Below are 22,195 nucleotides of genomic sequence, written 5' to 3' on the forward strand. Positions count from 1 at the left end.
ATTAAACCTAATCAAGAATATGTGGGCCCAACTTGATTGGGCTGTTTGTGCCATGGATCCTCAATCTAGAAACCTAGCACACCTGGCACCTGAGTCAGCATGGCTCTACATCCCTGTCAATACCTTCCAGAACCTTACTGCCTGTCTTCCTGCACATGTCATAGCAGTCCATGCTGCAAAAGGTGGTTATTCAGGTTTTTGACAGACGGTCACATGTTTCAACTGCAGACACACAGACAGGGCTACTGGGAAATTGAGGTTAACAAAGTTGAATAGGAAATGATTGCCTTCCTAACATCTGATGGTCTCAGTGTTCCAAGTTATGCCATTTTGAGTATGTAACGCTCCAGCCACCTTTGAGTATATGGACGGTTAACCTGCTCTGACACCTTAAATGAATGCTGTGTCTTTGTTATCCGTATGTCCCCTGACACCCATGTTGAAGTGTGTTCATACTGCAGGCCTCTGCCTGAGCTGAAGAATTGCCTCTTTGTAGCCCAAGAAATTAAGTCTTGGATGGGATGGTGTGAGGGGGGATGGGGCGGGGGGGGGGGGGCAGTTAGTTAACAGTGACTGGGTCCATCAACATGCAGAGAAATTAAGAGCAGTCAATGTAATACCAGTGATTCATGAAAGGACTTATGTACCAAGGTGCATCCCTATAAGAAAGGAATACTGTGGGGAGATGCCAAATTTTCCTGAAATTTGGTGCAAGGAAGATCCTTCCTTGTCCTTAAGTAGGTGCTAACACATTCTCCAGTCCTAGAGATAAAACTTCACACTGACACTAGCAGTTTTTAAATAGGGGCAGTTTCAGTACAAATTCAGGAAGATTCTGGAAATTTAATGATAGCTCATGTTTCCAGAGTACACAGCAAGCCGAAGACAAATTATGGCACCAAGGTTTCTGTAACACATCATCACAGTGTATACAAAAACAGACACCAACACTAGGATGCCAACTACCTTTTGAGGAATCCTTTGGCATAAAATGGCAGAGTGGACAAAATCTCAATCATCACTGCCTTAAACGATACTGCTGCTGAATGGAGGAAAGACACAGCACTGCTGAAAACCATGATGCCCTTAGAGGAGGAGGAACTGAGGAAAGGAGAATTCTAATTAATAAACACAGTATTGTATAATAAGTAGTACGATCTAAAGGGGTGGAAATTAATCATGTTGCTGTCACCAAAGCTGTGCTCATTGCTGAAGCTCCATAAATTGCTATGTTCCTTGTAGAGGATGTCATTCTGATGCACAGAGCACCCCATGTGATGATCTCTGATTATAGGAAAATTTCCCAGGTGAGACTAGTATGAGAGAAAATTTCACATTGTGACATCAGCCACAAGATGACAACTGCCAATCACCCACAGAAGAAGGCCTCACAGAAAGCTTACTTAAACATTGGCAGACACGCTGTCAATGTACATTCATGTCAAACGGAGAGACTGGGATAAAACATTGCCCGTCATGACATCCACATGTAACACAGCAAACCCATAAGGTATCACACTATTCTTTCTGCTCCACAGTGACGAGCCCAAAACGACACTGGACCAAATGCTCCCTATGTCAACCACATGATACTCAGAATGACTACACGAACCAATTCACCAGCAGGACACAAGAAACAAGACAGCTAGATGCCCATAAGAACTGGCAGCACTACGACACTAAGCACCAGCTGGTAAGAGAGAGCCTGGTAGAGTATATGGATATTTATGCCTGTGCAGAAAGTGGGACTATTAGAAAAGTTATTGATGCACTACTTTGGGCTGTTGGATTGTATTGTCCTTCATCTCTTCTTGTACTTTACATACTATGTTTAGGATTATGAGGCTTCATCAAATAGACAAAGGTGCAGAGATGTCATCTATGCACTCCGTATAAAGCCCTACTGCAGTTCTGAGATGCAAATCGACAATGGGGGCTTCTCACTCGAGGAAACTGAAGACCCATTCGATGATCGCAAAGCTTTTATCAGAGGGGCTACATTCAATGCTCATCGTCGTGAGAATGATGTAACAATATGACCCGAATGCAAGGATCCTCCAGCACTGCTGTAGAGAAAACCCACCCTAAGATCTACATCCAGGATGCAGTCATCAGCTCCAATGAGAATCTCTAGAACAGGGGGTTGTGGGTTGTTCTTGAGACGGAACAGTGCCATAAGCTGTGCATGCCGTGTGGAGCAGTGGTTAGCCTTGCTGCCAGGCATGCTGTAACTTGCCAGTTCAAATCCCATCGCCAGAAAATATTTGTTATTTAGTGCTTATTATTTCTAGAATGTCCTCAAAACTTCTTATGCTTATAATATTTGCACATCCTGGAATACTGTATACCTGTACAGATCAAGGCACACACTGCCCAGGAGAGTTCAGTTCAGTTCTGGCTGTATGTTGGTGTCTGTAAGATGTGCCTTCAGTGTTACATGTCACACTTCATTGATGACTTTGCTTTCAGACAGGGACTTGATTGTTATTACAATGTGCCAAAATTATGAGAAAAGAAATGGTGAACACACAATATCTTTAGGAGCAGATATGGATGAATGTGATAAGATGTGAATGTAGTAAAACAGTAAAATCTGGCCATATTTTGTTGGTCTGAAGGTGGATAATTTTGTTTCTGGAATTTGTAGAGTATTCTGCCTTGATTTTGCATTAAGAATAAATATAGGATCCCACTCACAGTTTATAGGGATGTGCGTCTCAGGTTGTGTATTCCTCTGCCAGGAACAGTGACATGATTTTATTTTAGAAAAATTCCTCAATTTGCAAAAACGAATTAAGTACGGGGTTTACTTGTATATTATCAACTGGGTTGCCAAGTTCTTTGAAGAGACATACATTCAGCAGGCAAAATGTAGGTTATTCAAACAGAGCTCTTAGGTTTTTTAGTAGTATGTGCTCAGTACATGTGCGGGTCTTGTACAGAGATGTGTTGTATTGCAAGTAGAGAGAATCGTAAATGAAATTAGTTATATTGACTAACGTGGTTATTACAGTGATATGGAAAGTCAAAAAATCAATTAAAGAATTTCAGTGTAATGTAATGTGAAGAGAAATATGAACAAAACAAATCTTAAGTGGCAAAAATGTTTAAGATTAACAGTCATGCATACAACGAGAAATGGTACTTGCCTGGAACAGGTTTTTTTTTTTTTTTAAGATTCAGTAAATATCATGAGAAATATTCCAGAATGATGACAGCACGAATCAAACCAGTTTTTTAAGAAAATCAGAAGTGTGAATTCAAACTGAATTCATTGTCTAATAAACACTGACACTAATTTCAAGTACATCATCTTCATCATTAACTCTAACGGAAAACAAAGTATCTATTAAATTTCAATGTAACAATGCCAAGACTGAAAAGGATGTGTCTACATCCACACTCCGTAAGCCACTTATGAGGTGTGGTGGAGGGTACATGTGCACTAGTGTCACTTCCCCCTTCCCTGTTCCAGTTGTTGGGTACTGTCCGCAGGAAGAACAACTGCTACTAAGCCTCCACGTGGGCTCTGATCTCTCTAACTTCATCTTTTCACAAGATATATGCAGACGGAAGCAATGTACTGGCCGAGTCTTTTAAGAACGTATGCTCTCTAGACTTTAATGGTAGACTATACTGTGATGCAGAACACCTCTCGTGCAGTATCTGCCACTGGAGTTAACTGATCATATCCGTAATGCTTTCTAAATGAACATGGAATTACATGTGCTCCTCTACTTTTGATCTTCTCTATTTCCTCTATCAAACCTACCTAGTACAGATCCCAGATTGATTAACAATACTCAAGTATTGGTGGACCGAGCATTTTATAACCTCCTTCCTTTGTTGATGGACGGCATCTCTTAAGGATTCTCCCAATGAATTTGTCTGCCATCCAACTTACATACAATTAATTTTATGTGGTTGCTCCACTTAAAATCACTCTGTACACATACTCCTAAATATTTTATGGAAGTAACTGCTTCCAGTTATTGTTCCGCAATTTTTCAGTCATACAAAAAAGGCTCTTTACGTTTATGTACTTACAACACTTTGCATTTATTTATGTCGAGGGTCAACTGTCACTCCCTGCACCAAACATCAATCCTATTCAGGTCATCCTACATTCCTCCACAACAGTCTGACTATTAATGCTGCCTACTACTGTTAGTTTTATATCAAATTTGAGTTATTCAAAGTAATCTCTCATGTGTTGCTTTCTCACAACCACATCAGATCACAGAGCAGTGGACTCCCCTAGTGTATTCTACACATAACAAGTATACGCAACACTTTGAGCATTAGTCCCTTGACAATTTATAATGAATTTGACAAAAATGGCATTAAAAATTGTCAGTACAATGGCGAAAGTGTGAAGAAAATATGGGTGAATATGATGGAAGAAAGTTGTCTTCAATACTCAAAATAGAATTGTTATTACAAAAGATTACAATTATTGTTACCATATATTTCAATAGTCTCCATTATTTGCCATTTGATGACACTGTAGTTAAATTTTATTTATGCAATGTCATTTTAAACTTAAGACAAATCTGTCAATTATGGTATTACAGTTGCCTAATAATATGACATGCACTATGGAATGAGTATAAATAAAATAGGTGTGGTAACAGAATGTAATTGGTAATTGTCAGTGAAAAAATGAAAGTAGAGACATACTAATGAGAAAAAGAAGAAATTTGGGGAGAATTTAAGGAAAAGGGCAGAAGAAAAAAATTGTAAGGGGGAGTGTAGAGAGAGTGAATACATTTGTATGTATTTCCATGACAACAAATCATACCCAACACCACTAAGAACACATGTTTTGCTACAGACTTTACATATAATTCAAATAGTCTATAAGCTTACTAGAATAACTAAAAATATGAATAAAAAGTGAAATTGCTTTCTTTCGTTAATCAAAAAATTAAGCTTGTGATGAGATGATGGTGGTGATGGTAGTAGAAGTAACAACAACAACAACAAAAGAAATTAATGGTCAATAATCACTATACCTTTATAATTTTAGATACTATTCTTTCACAGGTCAATCTCAGGTTATCTCTTTGGATATCTTTGTACAAGCAAAGAACACGGTATCTGTTAAAGAAGTCACCATACGTCCACCTGCAACAATAATAAAAATTGTAAACAAATTATAAAATACTGTTGTTGTAGACTAATAATTTTCTTTAACCATACTTATTTCAACAACTGTTTTTAAGCAAGGACAGTATGTTTTTGCCTAAAATTTGCACAACAGTCCTTGTGTCATTCTCCACATTAATAAACTATTTTGTTACCAATAATCAGTTGTGCGAAGGAATACTATTTCCTAACTTTGCTAAACAGTTCAAGAATAGGAATCATATTGCAAATATGAACTGAGAATTGTGATTATTGTACATTAAGAAGTTGTACCAAAAGCATCCTCTTCCACTGTCATAATACAACGTATCTGTACACAAGAAACATAGCTTCACAACTTTAATTCCACCAAACAGGAAATGAAACCAATCTATGCTCTTACATTAGCACCAAGTTCTCAATCTTGTTTTTATTGTAACTGTTACCATGTTGCGTTTTACATGAGAATATTATTTTGTCTGGCACTATGGAAAAGTTTTGTAACTCAAACAATTCACAGTATTTATTTCTGCATGGTACTAATCAAAGGTGCCATACAATACAGAGCTCTGGCTTCTCACGAACTGCTGCTCACTTAACAGACTAAGTTTTGAATGTTTTTACATCATGGATTTTCCAACCACTGCAGACTTCCATAAGCAGTGGACGTGTTGTCACTGTCAGTCAGTCAGGCAGTGCCCTCTCTGATAGCCTTTGTTTCTTTATAGTTTTGTAGCCTAAGCTAGTTGAGTTCTATACACTTTGAGTAATGGAAATAACTACAGCAATGAAAGGGAAATTTATCTTCTCAAGGATGGTTATCACTGATGGGTGCACAGATAATGTGACAAGTATACGAACTGGTTGTGCATGAATTCCATACAGAGTAAGTGCCAAGGCCATCTAAACACTGCAAATGGCAGAATCATGGCTAACCAATAACATATTTGCCCATTTAATGAATCATATGGGTAGATTAAGAAATGAATATTGTGTGCAGGGAAAAAAATCCACAAAGAAAAGATAGTGCCTGTTCTTCAGTGTTTCAAAGTGGAATTTTTGGATATGAAACATGAAGGTTTACATTTCGTCACAAAGAGAACTCTGAGACTGCATTTTGTAAAGCAAGAAGGGAAGCCATTGGGGATGACCCAAAAACCTTCAACTGGGAGAAGACATTTTGAAATCAAGTGACGGTAATAGTATTCTGAACACTGACAATAGGTCTGTTCCAGGCAAAAGGATCCTTGTGTTCAGTTCAGAAGAGAGAAAATTCTGAGTGAAAATGTAACTTATCTTATGGACAGGACATTTGACAGTTTTTCAAATAATTCGAACAAATGTACACCATACACATTGACATCGGAAGCGTAGAGGAAGAGACTAAGTTATTTCCTGTTTTACTGCTGACTGACAAAAGTCAATGATGAAAGACGTTGTTCTGGACTGAAAAATAAGATGACTGGGTGGTTACTGAAAACTGCAGTGATAGGCTTTGAAATGGCTACAATTAAAGCCATGAAAACAGTGTTTCCTGAAACACTCCTTCCCGATTGCAATTTTCAGTTCAACCAATGGCTATCCAGGAAAGTAACAGAACTGGGATTAACAGAGGAATACAGAGACAGAGAAGAAATCTGATTTTTTCACTGCATACCTGCTGCATTTGCACACCTTCCACCGAACAATGTTGTAGTGTGGATGGTAGTATGGAGGAAATGCCTAGTTGAGAAAAGAATCATGAAATTCACAGATTATATGAATACTGCTGAAGCTTCGGTTAGGAAACTGAACTCCTCAATAATCAAAAACATCCAAATGTATTATACTTTCCGATAAATAAGTTGAAGGCGGACACAGTAAATGTTATATTTGCAATTATTAATACAAATTTCATTGGTCTGCCTCTTCAAAAAGGAAGAAAAAGACAAATCCAGACAAAAGGTTAAGAGTCACAAGAATGTGTGATGACTCGGAGAATTTGAGAAAGCCATTTAAAATATCTAATTTTCTTACAAAAAAATTAGTGAGAAATTAAAAGCATAAAATTAGATAAGTAGTTTAATCATTTGCTGCAGTAATGTTGTAGAAAGAAAAAGAAGGCAAAAATATAAACTGAAAAGGCAAAAATGAAAAACATTTAAACCTCTCTCTGCACTTTGTGCATAGCTAGCTGGATAAAATGTGAAAGAATGTTATTTAGCGGTCTGTTGAACCTCCGACAATGTTGCCTTCTTTTGATGGTTAGAAAACACATGGCTAAAATATTTTCAATCAGAAACATGTCAATGTCACAGGTCAGAAGACCCTTAGTCAGAAAGCCCAGGACACCTCTGAAAAGCATGCCCTGTTATTACTAGAGCCAATTTCTTTAAATTAATAATTATGGAAATCACTTCTAGATTGCATTAGTGCAACATATACTGGCTCAAAACAGCCTACTTTGGAAAAAGGCATTACTCTCTCATCTCACCTACTAGCCTGATGTTTTCATCTAGTACATCATACTAATCATTAACATAATTTTACACAGCACATTTTCAGCAGTCCATGCACTGTTTAAGTTCGCCCTTTTTAACAATAAAACTGCTGTTGACTGGAATTTAAACTACCAAGTCAAAATATTCTGATAAACTATGGGAGTTCCTGATAAGGTACGTATTAGTTTTGTTTAGAATATTTGGAGGTTTCCAATATTACACTTCATGTTTGCTGGGAAACATGTGTAAACTTCGGCACTAGACCACAATACTCCACACTGAACAATAGTCTGAAAATTATTTTTACTTCTTTGAGAGTGGTAGCAATTTTCATAGCAGATCCTAAATTCACTGTTATTATTAGCCGCAAATACCACTAGGTAGCAACTGCATTGGCCAAGGATCACATGAAGAAGCTTCTTCACAATTATTGATTATAAACATTATATAATGTTGTTCTTGCAAGAACTGCGTAACATATTTTCTTGACTTTTATTACACTGCTTATGGATATCATGCCATAAAACAGTATTGACTGAAAATATACAAAGCATGCTGGTATTTCATATGCTGATAGGCTAACCAAGAAAAATTTTCTAAGAGCAAAGGAGGCAGAACTGCATTTATTACTTTTTGTTTACTTAAGTTATCCATGTAATGTTGCCACCTCAAATTAAGCTTTTAGTATAGGAGTTTTTACCCGATTACAAAAATTTATTTCTAAGGAACTATACTAGATACAGCTATATAATTTATTGCAAATAATAGCAGCTATGTGGAAGAAAGTGCGAGGTGTTTTATGGTTTCGTCAAAAACAGGGCACAAATACCATACAGCTCACCTGTTACAGTTCAGCGACAGTTCAAGATATGCCAGATGTGGAAAGCAGCAAAGGTTGGTATGTATAGTTTAGAGAGACTGACAGTATTGATGGCATGGCAAGAAGTGGTAGACATGGAGTCAGTGACAACAGTTTCAATACCATGCATGCGGTGCTTCAACACAGCCCACAGAAATCTATGCATCATGTTTCCAGAGAAATAGGCATACCTGGCAACACTGGGGTGAATACAAAGTGCAATTCCTACAAGCTTTGCAGTCAGATGATAGGCCCAGATGTGATGAGTTTTCTGGAAACATGGGATGAATCGATGCATACAATGATTACCTTAATAAAGTTTGTTTTTCTGATGAAGCAACGTTTTCCATATCCAGGAACATGAACTGGTGTAATGTCTGGATATGGGAGGATGGGGGATGGGGGTGGTGGACAAGACCTAAATATTGTGGCCTGAAAGTGAATGTTTGGTGTGGCTTAATGTAGAACAAAATTACTGGACTTTTCTATACTGAGGGTACCATTACAACTGTTTAACTGTAATTGTTTAAACTTTATGTTGCACCTCACCTCAAAAGTGTTTCAGCCTTGAGTAATGATTCAGCAAGATGGTGTACCCCTACACTGGGGGTTATTTGTTCACCAGTTCTTGGATGAAACCCTTCTGGACTTATGGATTGGCAGAGGTGGTCTAACATTATTACCACAAACTTTGCCAGGTGTAGCTCCCTTTGGCCTTTTTTTGTGGGGCTACATTAAGGATAAGGTGTTCAGATCACCAGGTCCTGATGTGCAAACTCGTGGCACGAGTATGAGATGCTGTAGAGACAGTGACAAGAGAAGTTGGTAAAGACATTGAGAGAAAATCAGAATCACCCAGATGCTCTATGGGCCACAAACAGAGCACATGTGGAAATTTTCCTATGAAAAACTTCATGAGTGAAGATACTACTCACAATAAACCTAATTGTGTATCTAACATTGTTCTTCAGAAATAATTACTTACAATCAAGGAAAGCTTTTATATTAGCCCTGTACTTTAAGCTATGTAGTTTAATTTTGATATACCTCATATCATGTAAGTTTTTTATGGTTTATACTAGATTTGGCAATACAATCATGGTATGTGGAAATTTTCTGGAAGTTACTGATGCAGTTATGGATCTCTCTCTCTCTCTCTCTCTCTCTCACACACACACACACACACACACACACACACACACACACACACACACTTATGTGTGTGTGTGTGTGTGTGTGTGTGTGTGTGTGTACCTTGTATAATGTCTATGTGCATATATTTATTAGATGTATAACTATTCACATATTATTTTAATAGGGAAACATTCCACGTGGGAAAAATGTGACTTACCAAACGGAAGCGCTGTCACGTCAATAGACACACAAACAAACACAAACATACACACAAAATTCAAGCTTTCGCAACAAACTGTTGCCTCATCAGGAAAGGGGGAAGGAGAGGCAAAGACGAAAGGATGTGGGTTTTAAGGGAGAGGGTAAGGAGTCATTCCAATCCCGGGAGCGGAAAGACTTACCTTAGGGGGAAAAAAGGATGGGTGTCCTCGCGCACACACACACACACACACACACACACACACACACACACACACACACACATATATCCATCCACACATATACAGATACAAGCAGACATATTTAAAGACAAAGAGTTTGGGCAGAGATGTCAGTCGAGGCAGAAGTGCAGAGGCAAAGATGTTGTTGAATGACAGATGAGGTATGAGTGGCGGCAACTTGAAATTAGCGGAGATTGAGGCCTGGTGGATAACGGGAAGAGAGGATATATTGAAGAGCAAGTTCCCATCTCCGGAGTTCGGATAGGTTGAAGAACTCCAGAATTTCCTCTCCAACCTCAACTCCTTTGGTTCCATCAGATTCACCTGGTCCTACTCCAAATCCCATGCCACTTTCCTTGATGTTGACCTCCACCTGTCCAATGGCCAGCTTCACACGTCCATCCACATCAAAGCCACCAACAAGCAACAGTACCTCCATTATGACAGCTGCCACCCATTCCACATCAAACGGTCACTTCCCTACAGCCTAGGTCTTCGTGGCAAACGAATCTGCTCCAGTCCGGAATCCCTGAACCATTACACCAACAACCTGACAACAGCTTTCGCATCCCGCAACTACCCTCCCGACCTGGTACAGAAGCAAATAACCAGAGCCACTTCCTCATCCTCTCAAACCCAGAACCCCCCCCCACAGAAGAAACACAAAAGTGCCCCACTTGTGACAGGATACTTTCCGGGACTGGATCAGACTCTGAATGTGGCTCTCCAGCAGCGATACGACTTCCTCAAATCCTGCCCTGAAATGAGATCCATCCTTCATGAAATCCTCCCCACTCCACCAAGAGTGTCTTTCCGCCGTCCACCTAACCTTCGTAACCTCTTAGTTCATCCCTATGAAATCCCCAAACCACCTTCCCTACCCTCTGGCTCCTACCCTTGTAACCGCCCCCGGTGTAAAACCTGTCCCATGCACCCTCCCACCACCACCTACTCCAGTCCTGTAACCCAGAAGGTGTACATGATCAAAGGCAGAGCCACGTGCGAAAGCACCCACGTGATTTACCAACTGACCTGCCTATACTGTGACGCATTCTATGTGGGAATGACCAGCAACAAACTGTCCATTCGCATGAATGGACACAGGCAGACAGTGCTTGTTGGTAATGAGGATCGCCCTGTGGCTAAACATGCCTTGGTGCATGGCCAGCACATCTTGGCACAGTGTTACACCGTCCGGGTTATCTGGATACTTCCCACTAACACCAACCTATCCGAACTCTGGAGATGGGAACTTGCTCTTCAATATATCCTCTCTTCCCGTTATCCACCAGGCCTCAATCTCCGCTAATTTCAAGTTGCCGCCACTCATACCTCACCTGTCATTCAACAACATCTTTGCCTCTGCACTTCCGCCTCGACTGACATTTCTGCCCAAACTCTGTCTTTAAATATGTCTGCTTGTGTCTGTATATATATGTGTGTGTGTGTGTGTGTGTGTGTGTGTGTGTGTGTGTGTGTGTGTAGGCGCGCGCGCGCGTGCGTATACCCATCCTTTTTTCCCCCTAAGGTAAGTCTTCCCGCTCCCGGGATTGGAATGACTCCTTACCCTCTCCCTTAAAACCCACATCCTTTCGTCTTTCCCTCTCCTTCCCTCTTTCTTGATGAGGCAACAGTTTGTTGTGAAAGCTTGAATTTTGTGTGTATGTTTGTGTGTCTATCGACGTGCCAGCGCTTCCGTTTGGTAAGTCACATCATCTTTGTTTTTAGATATATTCACATATTATCTCTGTTTTAATCACTAAAATCTAAAAAAATATGCTCTTAAACATGTTTAACATTTCATAGGTTGTTTTTAAATTTTTGTTGGTTTTCTATCAGAATTGAAAACCCAGGTTTATATTACTTTTTTATAAATTCTCATATAAAAATCCTATTTTCGAAGTTTTTACAGGCCACACTTTTGAATAGGATTGCTCTTATTTAGTTGTATGAAAATAAACTGTAGCAGTAACAGTAAATACTATTTGAAGTCTCGCTAATATGAGCAAAAAATTACATTTCCTGCACAATTATTTGCAGGGAACAGGTGACATTAGATGAACTTCTTGAAATTCTAGACAGTACTGATGATGGCATTCTTGAAAATGGTTTGGATGTTGCTTTGTTACCACCCACATATGCTACATATGATCTGACAGATCAAGATTCTGGTGATGAAGAAGCACCAAATATTGATAATCTTCCAACAAGCTCCAGCTGCAATTTGCTATACGACTATGTCTAAAAACAAAGAAATTCCGATTCCATCTATCTTTACCAATGATGCAGATACTAATTATCTACAAACACTGTCTGGCCACAAAGGAGTACTGCAAAACACTCACTGAGGCCACCATTAGAATATTTTGAACTACTTTTTGACAATGATGTTATAAGCAAGATGGGGAAATACACCAACTAATATGCAGCGAAGAGGAACTGACTTGAAGATTGCTCTGAAGAGGAAATTAAATGTTTTTTTAGCTATTTTGCTTCTTAGTGGCTACATCGTCCTGCCAAGGAAAGACATGTATTGGAAGATGTCAACACATGTACACAACATTTTAGTTACTAATGCAATATCAATGGACCACTTCAAGTTCATTATGTCAAATATTCACATTTGCAACAACAATGAACAGATTTTCTCAGATTCACCCCCTTACAAGCACGATAAATGAAATATGAAGAGAACATACACCTCGTATGCAAAATCCTTCAGTCGACGAAAGCATGGTGCCTTATTTTGGGCAGCATAGGACAAAACAATTTATTTGAGGCAAACCTATAAGATATGGATTTAAGTTCTGCTGTGGAGGGCCAAGTAATGGATATCTGACATGGCTTGAACCATACCAAGGAGCTGGCACACTGCCAGTAAAATATGTTCACAATGATCTTCCAGCTGGAAGAGATGCCACAGAGAGAGTATTTTGACAATTTATTTACTTCATTTCACCTTCTGTCTGAGTTGCATCTATGAAATATCCAGGCCACAGGTACTATTAGAACCAACATAATTGGTAAAGATTGTAGTTTACAGAAGGGAAAAGATTTGAAAAGGAAACCTAGAGGAACATTTGACTTCAAATCGGACAGTTCAGCTTCATATTATGACAACAGTGTTGTGACAATAGCAACAAACTTCAACACTATATATCCAAATCATCCAGTAATGCGATATTCACATCCAGAGAAAAGGCGGATAATAATTCAACAACCAAGAGTCATTTATCACTACAATTAGTTTAGGAGTGGAACTGACAGAGCTGACCCACATCTTTCACTCTATAGAGTATCTACCAGGGGTAAGAAATGGTACTTCCCCAGAATCACACATTTTGCTGATGTAGCTGAGCACAATGCATGGCAGCTCTACAGGGAGGACGGTGGTACATCAGATCACATGGCATTTCGTCGAAGAATCATCACTGCAATTCTGGAATCAAACTGCCGTGTTGCTACACAGAGAGGAAGACCATCTAAATTGGCAAAAAATGATTCTAGGTATGACAAGCTGGAACATTATGTTACAGATTTGTCACTAGAACCTGTTACAAGAAAGGAGAAACAACTTCACTGCCCCCAATGTCAAAAAACTAGAACACAGCGCATTAAATGTAGTGTAGCACTTCATGTACCATGGTTCATACTGTTCCACACAAAATAGTAAGGCAGTATTGTTCAAATGCTTAAGTAGTGACATTGTTTTAAGTGAATGTATATTCAGCTAAAGTCTTTCCAGAAGGATGGGCCATTTTTCAAAATCCATGCAAATAAAAATTGTAAAACTATTATATACATGTAAGTTTCATTATAATTAAGTTATTGAATTAAAGTTTTTATTAAAATGCAAACAAAAAATAATTCAGCCTTATCTAGGTCAATTTTTATAGGTTTTTTCCCCTCCTCCCCCTTTTTTCCACATATCATGTCCAGTTTCAGCTGTACCACCTAGTTCACTCACTCATTGCTTGATAATGAATTCACTTGCTAAGTGTTACTATGGTGTTCTGCTGAAAGACTTATTGCAATAAAAAAATGAAGATGAAAGGAGCGGTAACCACCAAATATGAATTTTTCTTTAATATGAACAAGCGTGTTTAAACTGTCCCGGAAACATGCTTACAAACAGCAATTGAAATATTAAAGATTTTAAGACAACAACTACGAAAATAAAGCTAGTTTAGCTGTTTGGGCTCTTAGAGCCCACACTCAGCACTCACTTGAAAGAATTTTCTCTCTATCTTAGATTTCAAATTTGACTGAGGACAGTACAGTACAATGTTCAGTATTCTCCCCTGTTATCGCAGCTGTCTTCCATAGTAGTTTTGATGAAATAATAGTCCTCAATCTTTCATTATTTTGTTGATCCTGCCATTTTTACAACATACAAATGTATACTTTTTCTGTAGCAAAATATATTTGCAGCTTTCTCTCCAATCTCTGCCAGAAATTCACAATGGCTTGTGGAAATTCTACACAATGAAATAATCTTAATAAATCTATCAAATTTAATCTGCATATGACACATACTGACACACAGAAATGATTCAATTTACAAATCAATGAAACATTATTGTACGTCCAATATCAATCTGATGGTGACATGTGCTGTAATGAGTTCTTTCACAATATATTGATCCAACGTACACAATTAATGTCAAGCAGAACAATTCTGAACACAATAATTGTGTGAAATGCAGGTGCTAATGGCCAAATGTAGACAAAAACCAATTCAGGATAGTCAGCAACAGAGTCACATATGATCACAATATCATGGGCAAGAACGAAGTAAACTCAAGGGTACAGCTTGTAAGCCAATTTATCCTCATATACGGTGAGACTCTATAAAGTATACAAGGTAGAGTGTTAAGTAAGAAGAAAATAGGCTATTAAGGAACCACAATTGTTATAACAATATACAAAATGTGGAACATAGTTGTAACTACAAGTATTACAACTAATATTGGGCAAAATACGTCTTCACACCATATGGTAAGTTAAAAATGCAATTTGTAGTCTTCCAGATGTAAAGTAAGAAGGTATGCTGACACAGGTAACATCAACAATCTATCTAGGAAGCAACAAAAACAATGAAGATGTAACCACATATATATTAAAGGTGAAGCCATATGTGTCTTCACAAGACACAAGAAACGAAAACCATAGGGATGGTAGATTACAAGATGATGATGATGTAGCATAAAAACCTTCCATCACTGTAGTTTTCTTTTCTTCCATCTTGCGATGGCACACAGGGCTAGATCTTAAATATAAATGTACATTTAAAAGTAAAGTTCGTTTACTATGACAGCATCTTTGAACCTGCCGTGTTCTTGACCATGATATTGTGATCACATGTGATTCTGTTGTTGACTATGCTGAACTGGTGTCATTTGTAGTGTTTAGTGCCTGCATTTCACACAGTAATTGTGTTCAGAATTTTTCTGCTTTACTGTATTTATGTACCTTGGATTTTGAAAAATGTATGCAATGTAAAGTTGGTCGCATAATTGCATATTTGATGTAATTATCTTCTTACTAATGTTTTCACTGTAATTTTTTGCCCTTGAAAGTATTTTACTGCAATTATGTTTTGTTTTTGTACAGTGCCATGAACATGATCCTGGGCTGAAACTTTATATATATATAAAAAAAAAATCAAAGATGACCATCAATTCAATGTGCTCTAGGAACTGTATTTCAGTAGGGCAATGCTCATCCACATATTCCAAAACAGCTTACACTGTCTGTGCGCTACATACCCCACTTTTTCCCTACCTTCCTTATTTGCGTCATAAATTGAAACTATATATTTCGTAAGTCAATGACTTACTTGAGTCATTGACTTACGAAATACACTCCTGGAAATGGAAAAAAGAACACATTGACACCGGTGTGTCAGACCCACCATACTTGCTCCGGACACTGCGAGAGGGCTGTACAAGCAATGATCACACGCACGGCACAGCGGACACACCAGGAACCGCGGTGTTGGCCGTCGAATGGCGCTAGCTGCGCAGCATTTGTGCACCGCCGCCGTCAGTGTCGGCCAGTTTGCCGTGGCATACGGAGCTCCATCGCAGTCTTTAACACTGGTAGCATGCCGCGACAGCGTGAACGTGAACCGTATGTGCAGTTGACGGACTTTGAGCGAGGGTGTATAGTGGGTATGCGGGAGGCCGGGTGGACGTACCGCCGAATTGCTCAACACGTGGGGCGTGAGGTCTCCACAGTACATCGATGTTGTCGCCAGTGGTCGGCGGAAGGTGCACGTGCCCGTCGACCTGGGACCGGACTGCAGCGACGCACGGATGCACGCCAAGACAGTAGGATCCTACGCAGTGCCGTAGGGACCCGCACTGCCACTTCCCAGCAAATTAGGGACACTGTTGCTCCTGGGGTATCGGCGAGGACCATTCGCAACCGTCTCCATGAAGCTGGGCTACGGTCCCACACACCGTTAGGCCGTCTTCCGCTCACGCCCCAACATCGTGCAGCCCGCCTCCAGTGGTGTCGCGACAGGCGTGAATGGAGGGACGAATGGAGACGTGTCGTCTTCAGCGATGAGAGTCGCTTCTGCCTTGGTACCAATGATGGTCGTATGCGTGTTTGGCGCCGTGCAGGTGAGCGCCACAATCAGGATTGCATACGACCGAGGCACACAGGGCCAACACCCGGCATCATGGTGTGGGGAGCGATCTCCTACACTGGCCGTACACCCCTGGTGATCGTCGAGGGGACACTGACTAGTGCACGGTACATCCAAACCGTCATCGAACCCATCGTTCTACCATTCCTAGACCGGCAAGGGAACTTGCTGTTCCAACAGGACAATGCACGTCCGCATGTATCCCGTGCCACCCAACGTGCTCTAGAAGGTGTAAGTCAACTACCCTGGCCAGCAAGATCTCCGGATCTGTCCCCCATTGAGCATGTTTGGGACTGGATGAAGCGTCGTCTCACGCGGTCTGCACGTCCAGCACGAACACTGGTCCAACTGAGGCGCCAGGTGGAAATGGCATGGCAAGCCGTTCCACAGGACTACATCCAGCATCTCTACGATCGTCTCCATGGGAGAATAGCAGCCTGCATTGCTGCGAAAGGTGGATAAACACTGTACTAGTGCCGACATTGTGCATGCTCTGTTGCCTGTGTCTATGTGCCTGTGGTTGTGTCAGTGTGATCATGTGATGTATCTGACCCCAGGAATGTGTCAATAAAGTTTCCCCTTCCTGGGACAATGAATTCACGGTGTTCTTATTTCAATTTCCAGGAGTGTATATAGTTTCAATTTATGACGCAAATAAGGAAGGTAGGGAAAAAGTGGGGTATGTAGCGCACAGACAGTGTAAGCTGTTTTGGAATATGTGGATGAGCACTGCCCTACTGAAATACAGTTCCTAGAGCACATTGAATTGATGGTCATCTTTGATTAGACATTAAGGGTATCTTTCATAAAGCAACATGTGCATTCAAAGAATAAGCTCTGTAACCTGTTGGTACCATGCAGCCGAAATTGTGATTTACTATGCTAGGAACACATTTTGTTGTTCACTTTAAGTAAACTTGAACTCAACATTTTTACACACATACATAACCAGCACTTTTACGGACCTAATTTACAATATCAGAAGTCATGATGAATTGTCAGTTTCGGACCACATGGAACAGATAGGAAAAAAAAAAAGGAAATGTTATGAACACACATGAAATCCACAGCAATATATTTGGTGTGTGTGTGTGTGTGTGTGTGTGTGTGTGTGTGTGTGTGTGTGTGTGTGTGTGTAAGTTTATGGCACCACAGATAGATCAGAAGGTAGGGGGGGGGGGGGCGGGGGAGGGGAAACCAAAGTAAACAAGTGTAAAACATGTAGCATCGAAGCTCTTTGGAACTTAAGCTGATGGCCTGTTTTCCTTGTTCACAATGGAACTATTAAATTGCAGTTTTGGTATGTATATAGAATATGTCCTTATTTTCAGATGTTCTAAAATTCTTTGTAGTCCCAAACTGATCCCATTCGAGTTAAATTCTTTTGAAAAACTAAAACTGTATCTTGAACTCCTTCACAGGAGTTACTTTTACGTGGCCATCTACCTAAGCTCATCAAAGTTTCTAGGTTGCAGGGTCTGGCCTCCTCTCGTTAGTCTAAGTAGAAAAAAGAAACAATGCTTTAATTTCCTTCCTCAAGCTTGAATGTTTGTGTAGATGCCTTACTAATGTCCCTGTTCTCAGTCTGTATTTGGGTCATACTACTGTTTCTAAAAAAATATATTCAGTCACTAAAGAATGTCCACATAAACTCCCATCCTCTGAAACCTCTGACAGTGATCATTTGAGACAGCTGTCACCAAACAGCAGCACACTGTGTTTGGGGAAAAACAAACAAACAAGAAGAATCACACTTGCCAACAGCTATGTCTCTCAACAGGGTTTCTGACCATTACACAATGGACAATATTAAATGTAATAATACTAAATTTATTAGGAAATAAAATATTAGACTATGCAATTACAACACCTTGATGGAAAACCAGCAGCACTAATTCTTATTGTTTCCAGAACACCACAGGCTCTCAACTGCTGAACAGCCCGCACTGGATTGTATTCAAATGGAACTTTATTGTCATTTGGCTTTATACATCTTACATAATGTGGAGTTGTAGCATTTAGTGTTGACATCAGCATATTCAATGAATCCCTGAATTGTGATCCAACCTGCACAAAAGTTTTATGTTAAATCAATACCACAAGAAAAAGCAAGATGCAGAAACATTAAAAAATGCAGTTATGATTATTTATAAATTAGATTTAACATTCTAACTTAATGTGGCTCCAAGGCAACTATAGAATTATGAACTACATATTTATTTGCTTCAATCCAACAGATATTTCTCACTGTTTTCTTGTGCTGCTTGGAAGAGGCAGGCATTGTTGATGATGGTCTTGCTGCCGCCACTTTTATCTTTGCTGCAGGAACTGTCAATTTGCGATTATCTTCTTCTCTGAAAAGCTTTCGAATCAATTTATTCTGTAAAATAAGAAACAAAGTAACTTTAAACATATTTCTCATACACAAGAATAACAATGGCTCATAAAACTATACTATACTATAAAACTATATGATTAAAAATGGTAGTATTACTGCACAATTTCATTAAATTGAATTCAATTTTAGTTAATTGGAAAAGAGTAAATTACAGTTCAAGTTTATAAAAACTATGAGGTTAAAGTAAGGGATTACAGTTAAAGGATAAATCATGAGTAGTATTCACACACAGTCATTGTCATTTAAGATACAACACTGCCCACGATATTAATAGTAGAGTAAACATTAAAGAAGTTTCATGTAACGACACAGAGGTACAACAAAACTACAAAAAGCCTAAAATGGATACTGGTGTGTGTGTGTGTGTGTGTGTGTGGAGGGGGGGGGGAAGTGAGGGGGGTGCAGAGGTACTATACTGAGCATCTTTCAGTGAGCCATGATGATCCTCATATGTACTCTAACAAGTACAGCACAGCATTTTTAAGTTTATGGCCCCACAGATAGATCAGTGGGCAACACATACAAAATAATTTTAGTGTGAAGAGCAGCAAAAAATCTCACCACAAGTTACAATGGATAAGTTCCAAAAAAGCAAGAATTATGATGGTCCAGATTTTATTATTCAGACTCACTACAGGAGTAAGTTACAGAAGTGCACAAAGCACCTAATTATCCTAACATAGCTCATGCCTACACAAGGTCTTTCAAAGACTTCCTTTTCATTAACAGCATGTTGTTTTGTATTTACTTTGATGATACTCCTTAGAGCTGCAATGGACACTAAAATTTTGTTGGTCACTGCTAGTTTTTAGATTAAGCAAAAGTCTCATAATGCAATGAACAATGCCAACCTCTAACCTTTAACACTGGCCTTCTGCATGTCTTTACAACACTCCCTATTGTTACATTAATGAGCACTAAACTATATGAAATTTTGAATAAAATGTTCTGTGGCATCCAGCCAAGTCAAGTGGTTAAAACGTCATAAGGTGTTGACCAGGTGCTCCTTGCCCACTGTCAAGTGCCACGACTGCCGGTACACACTTACATACTCTAGCTGGTGTTCAAGGTATTGCCATATATGACTGTATGTTGGTTCTAAATTCCATGCACCTGCTTCAAAATTACATTTCTACATTAGATATCTATATGGAAATGTGGAGAAGCATTAAACGTCTAGGGAAGATGCCCACTGAGAAGGCTAATTTATTGAGTTTGTTAGCCTTCGCTCCTGTGCTGCCACAATGAGAAGACGATTCCACGATCCATTAGGATAGCCCATCACCTTGGCACCTTCACCTCCAAGAGGATATTTCATCATACTTGCTTCATCCTATTAAGATGATGACTATCATTATTTTGAGTTTAAAGGGACTAAACATCTTGATTACCAGACTCCCATTTCACTGGAAATTCTCTTAAAAAGATGTGAAACTAGAAAGGGAGAGTCATCAGCCTCAAAGTTTGTGACCTTATCACGGTTGAAAATGTGTGTTACAGTAGCTTTAGTCACATGGTTAAAACCGAGATAAAACCCAGGCGGCGGTTCACTGAAGGATACACCAGTAAGGTCAGTATGACAAATGAAGTAACAAAATGAAGATGGTATGGATTATAGAATTGATTATCTCAAACAGTTAGATAAATAAAATACATAGATAAAAATTCAGAAATGTCTGACAGTGCAGAGGAGACAGTAACTTGCGACCACGAAGAGCACATGTCGCAGTGAGAGGTTCACAGCACATCTATCAGACATCAAATGTTGACATGCGTAAAACTTTGTCATAAAATAAACTTTCCCCTCAGGGAACATATGACTTTGCTAGCTACTATTCCATCATCTGTAAGTATCTGCGGTACGAAGGCAGACATGTTGGTGGCTTGTCTCAGATCTGCCAGCTGGGCACAACCTGTGATAATATGGGCTATCATGAAATTACTGCCACAGCTGCATTGGGTACAGTCCTCTTAACATCAAAGAGACTCATGGATAAGCCTTGTGGGACTGATACATAATTGGCACAGCATGATGACATCTTTCTGAAAGGCTCTGAGAGAAATATGCCATGCCTTGGTTATCCCCTTGGTTGCCCTCAGATTCTTTAAGGTTGTAGTTTCCTACAATTCTATATCCTGGGTTTTCAAAAAGTAATGTCACAGCTGCAATCTTAGGTCTGCGACCAGTATTACAAGTTCAAGTTTGTATCTTGTGGCTGCTTTAGCCAATTCATCAGTGACGTCATTTCCTGGAATACCCACATGGCTCAGTGTGCAGAGCTGAGGAGGGGTCTTGGATGTTAGTGCCCAAGAAGTTTATGAGGAGCACTGAGATATGTTTTGCATGCAGCTCATCGAGTCACTACAACCGTTAAGTCCTTTGTGAGAGTTTTATGCGTATGGCGACCAACTCTGCAGTGTATACAATGCATGCACTTAGCAGAGAATACTTCTGATGCCACTTATGTGTGCAAAAGCACAACCAACCCCATTTCTACTTTTGATCAATCTATGTAGATGCATGTCTAACTGGCGTACTCATGAAGAAACAAACGGAATAAGTGCCCGAGAATGGTGGGGTCAGAACATTCCTCAGGACTGCAGAAGAGGTCCATCTGAATCATATGATTGAGTATGTACCACAGGGTATGCTGGGAAGGAACACTATGAACACAGACAAGTGGGGGAAGTTTGAGATCCTTGCATAGAGCATCCAACTGTATCCCATTGGGTGACCTATGTTTGGTCAATTCATAAATAGTCTAAATGGTTGGTTGTGAAACAGAGTCAAGTAACACTGTTGGATAGGCATTTGACAGATTTTGACCATATAGTTAATCAAAAGCTGTTGGGATCTGACCCTCAGGAGGCTGCCTCCACAATGGTAAACAGGGTCTAACAAGCACAGTACTGATGGTGCCACCAACCTGTACACAACACATCAATACTCCAGGCAGAATAAAAGTAAAGGTCTGTAGAATCACAGGACGAGTCTGTTGTCCATACCTAGGAAGTGATGCTGAGAAATTTGAGTGTATTAACTTTCCTCATGCAGTTTGTCTTGAACTGGCATACATGTGGTAACCAGGTTTACTAATTGTC

General features: G+C 39.6%; 1 protein-coding gene across 1 annotated transcript in view; it reads right to left on the reverse strand.

Annotated features, from left to right (window-relative positions):
• LOC124555114 (unconventional myosin-Va) overlaps positions 1–22,195 on the reverse strand; it is a 345,650-nt gene that overhangs the window by 52,263 nt on the left and 271,192 nt on the right. The window contains exons 12-14 of the mRNA XM_047128917.1: positions 18,944–19,075; positions 18,566–18,762; positions 5,016–5,127 (exon numbers count right to left, since the gene is read on the reverse strand). Of these exons, the coding sequence (XP_046984873.1) occupies positions 5,016–5,127; positions 18,566–18,762; positions 18,944–19,075 (441 nt within the window). The remainder of the gene's footprint in view (positions 1–5,015; positions 5,128–18,565; positions 18,763–18,943; positions 19,076–22,195) is intronic.

The sequence above is a fragment of the Schistocerca americana genome, chromosome X, assembly GCF_021461395.2.
Source record: "Schistocerca americana isolate TAMUIC-IGC-003095 chromosome X, iqSchAmer2.1, whole genome shotgun sequence".
NCBI lineage: Eukaryota > Metazoa > Arthropoda > Insecta > Orthoptera > Acrididae > Schistocerca > Schistocerca americana.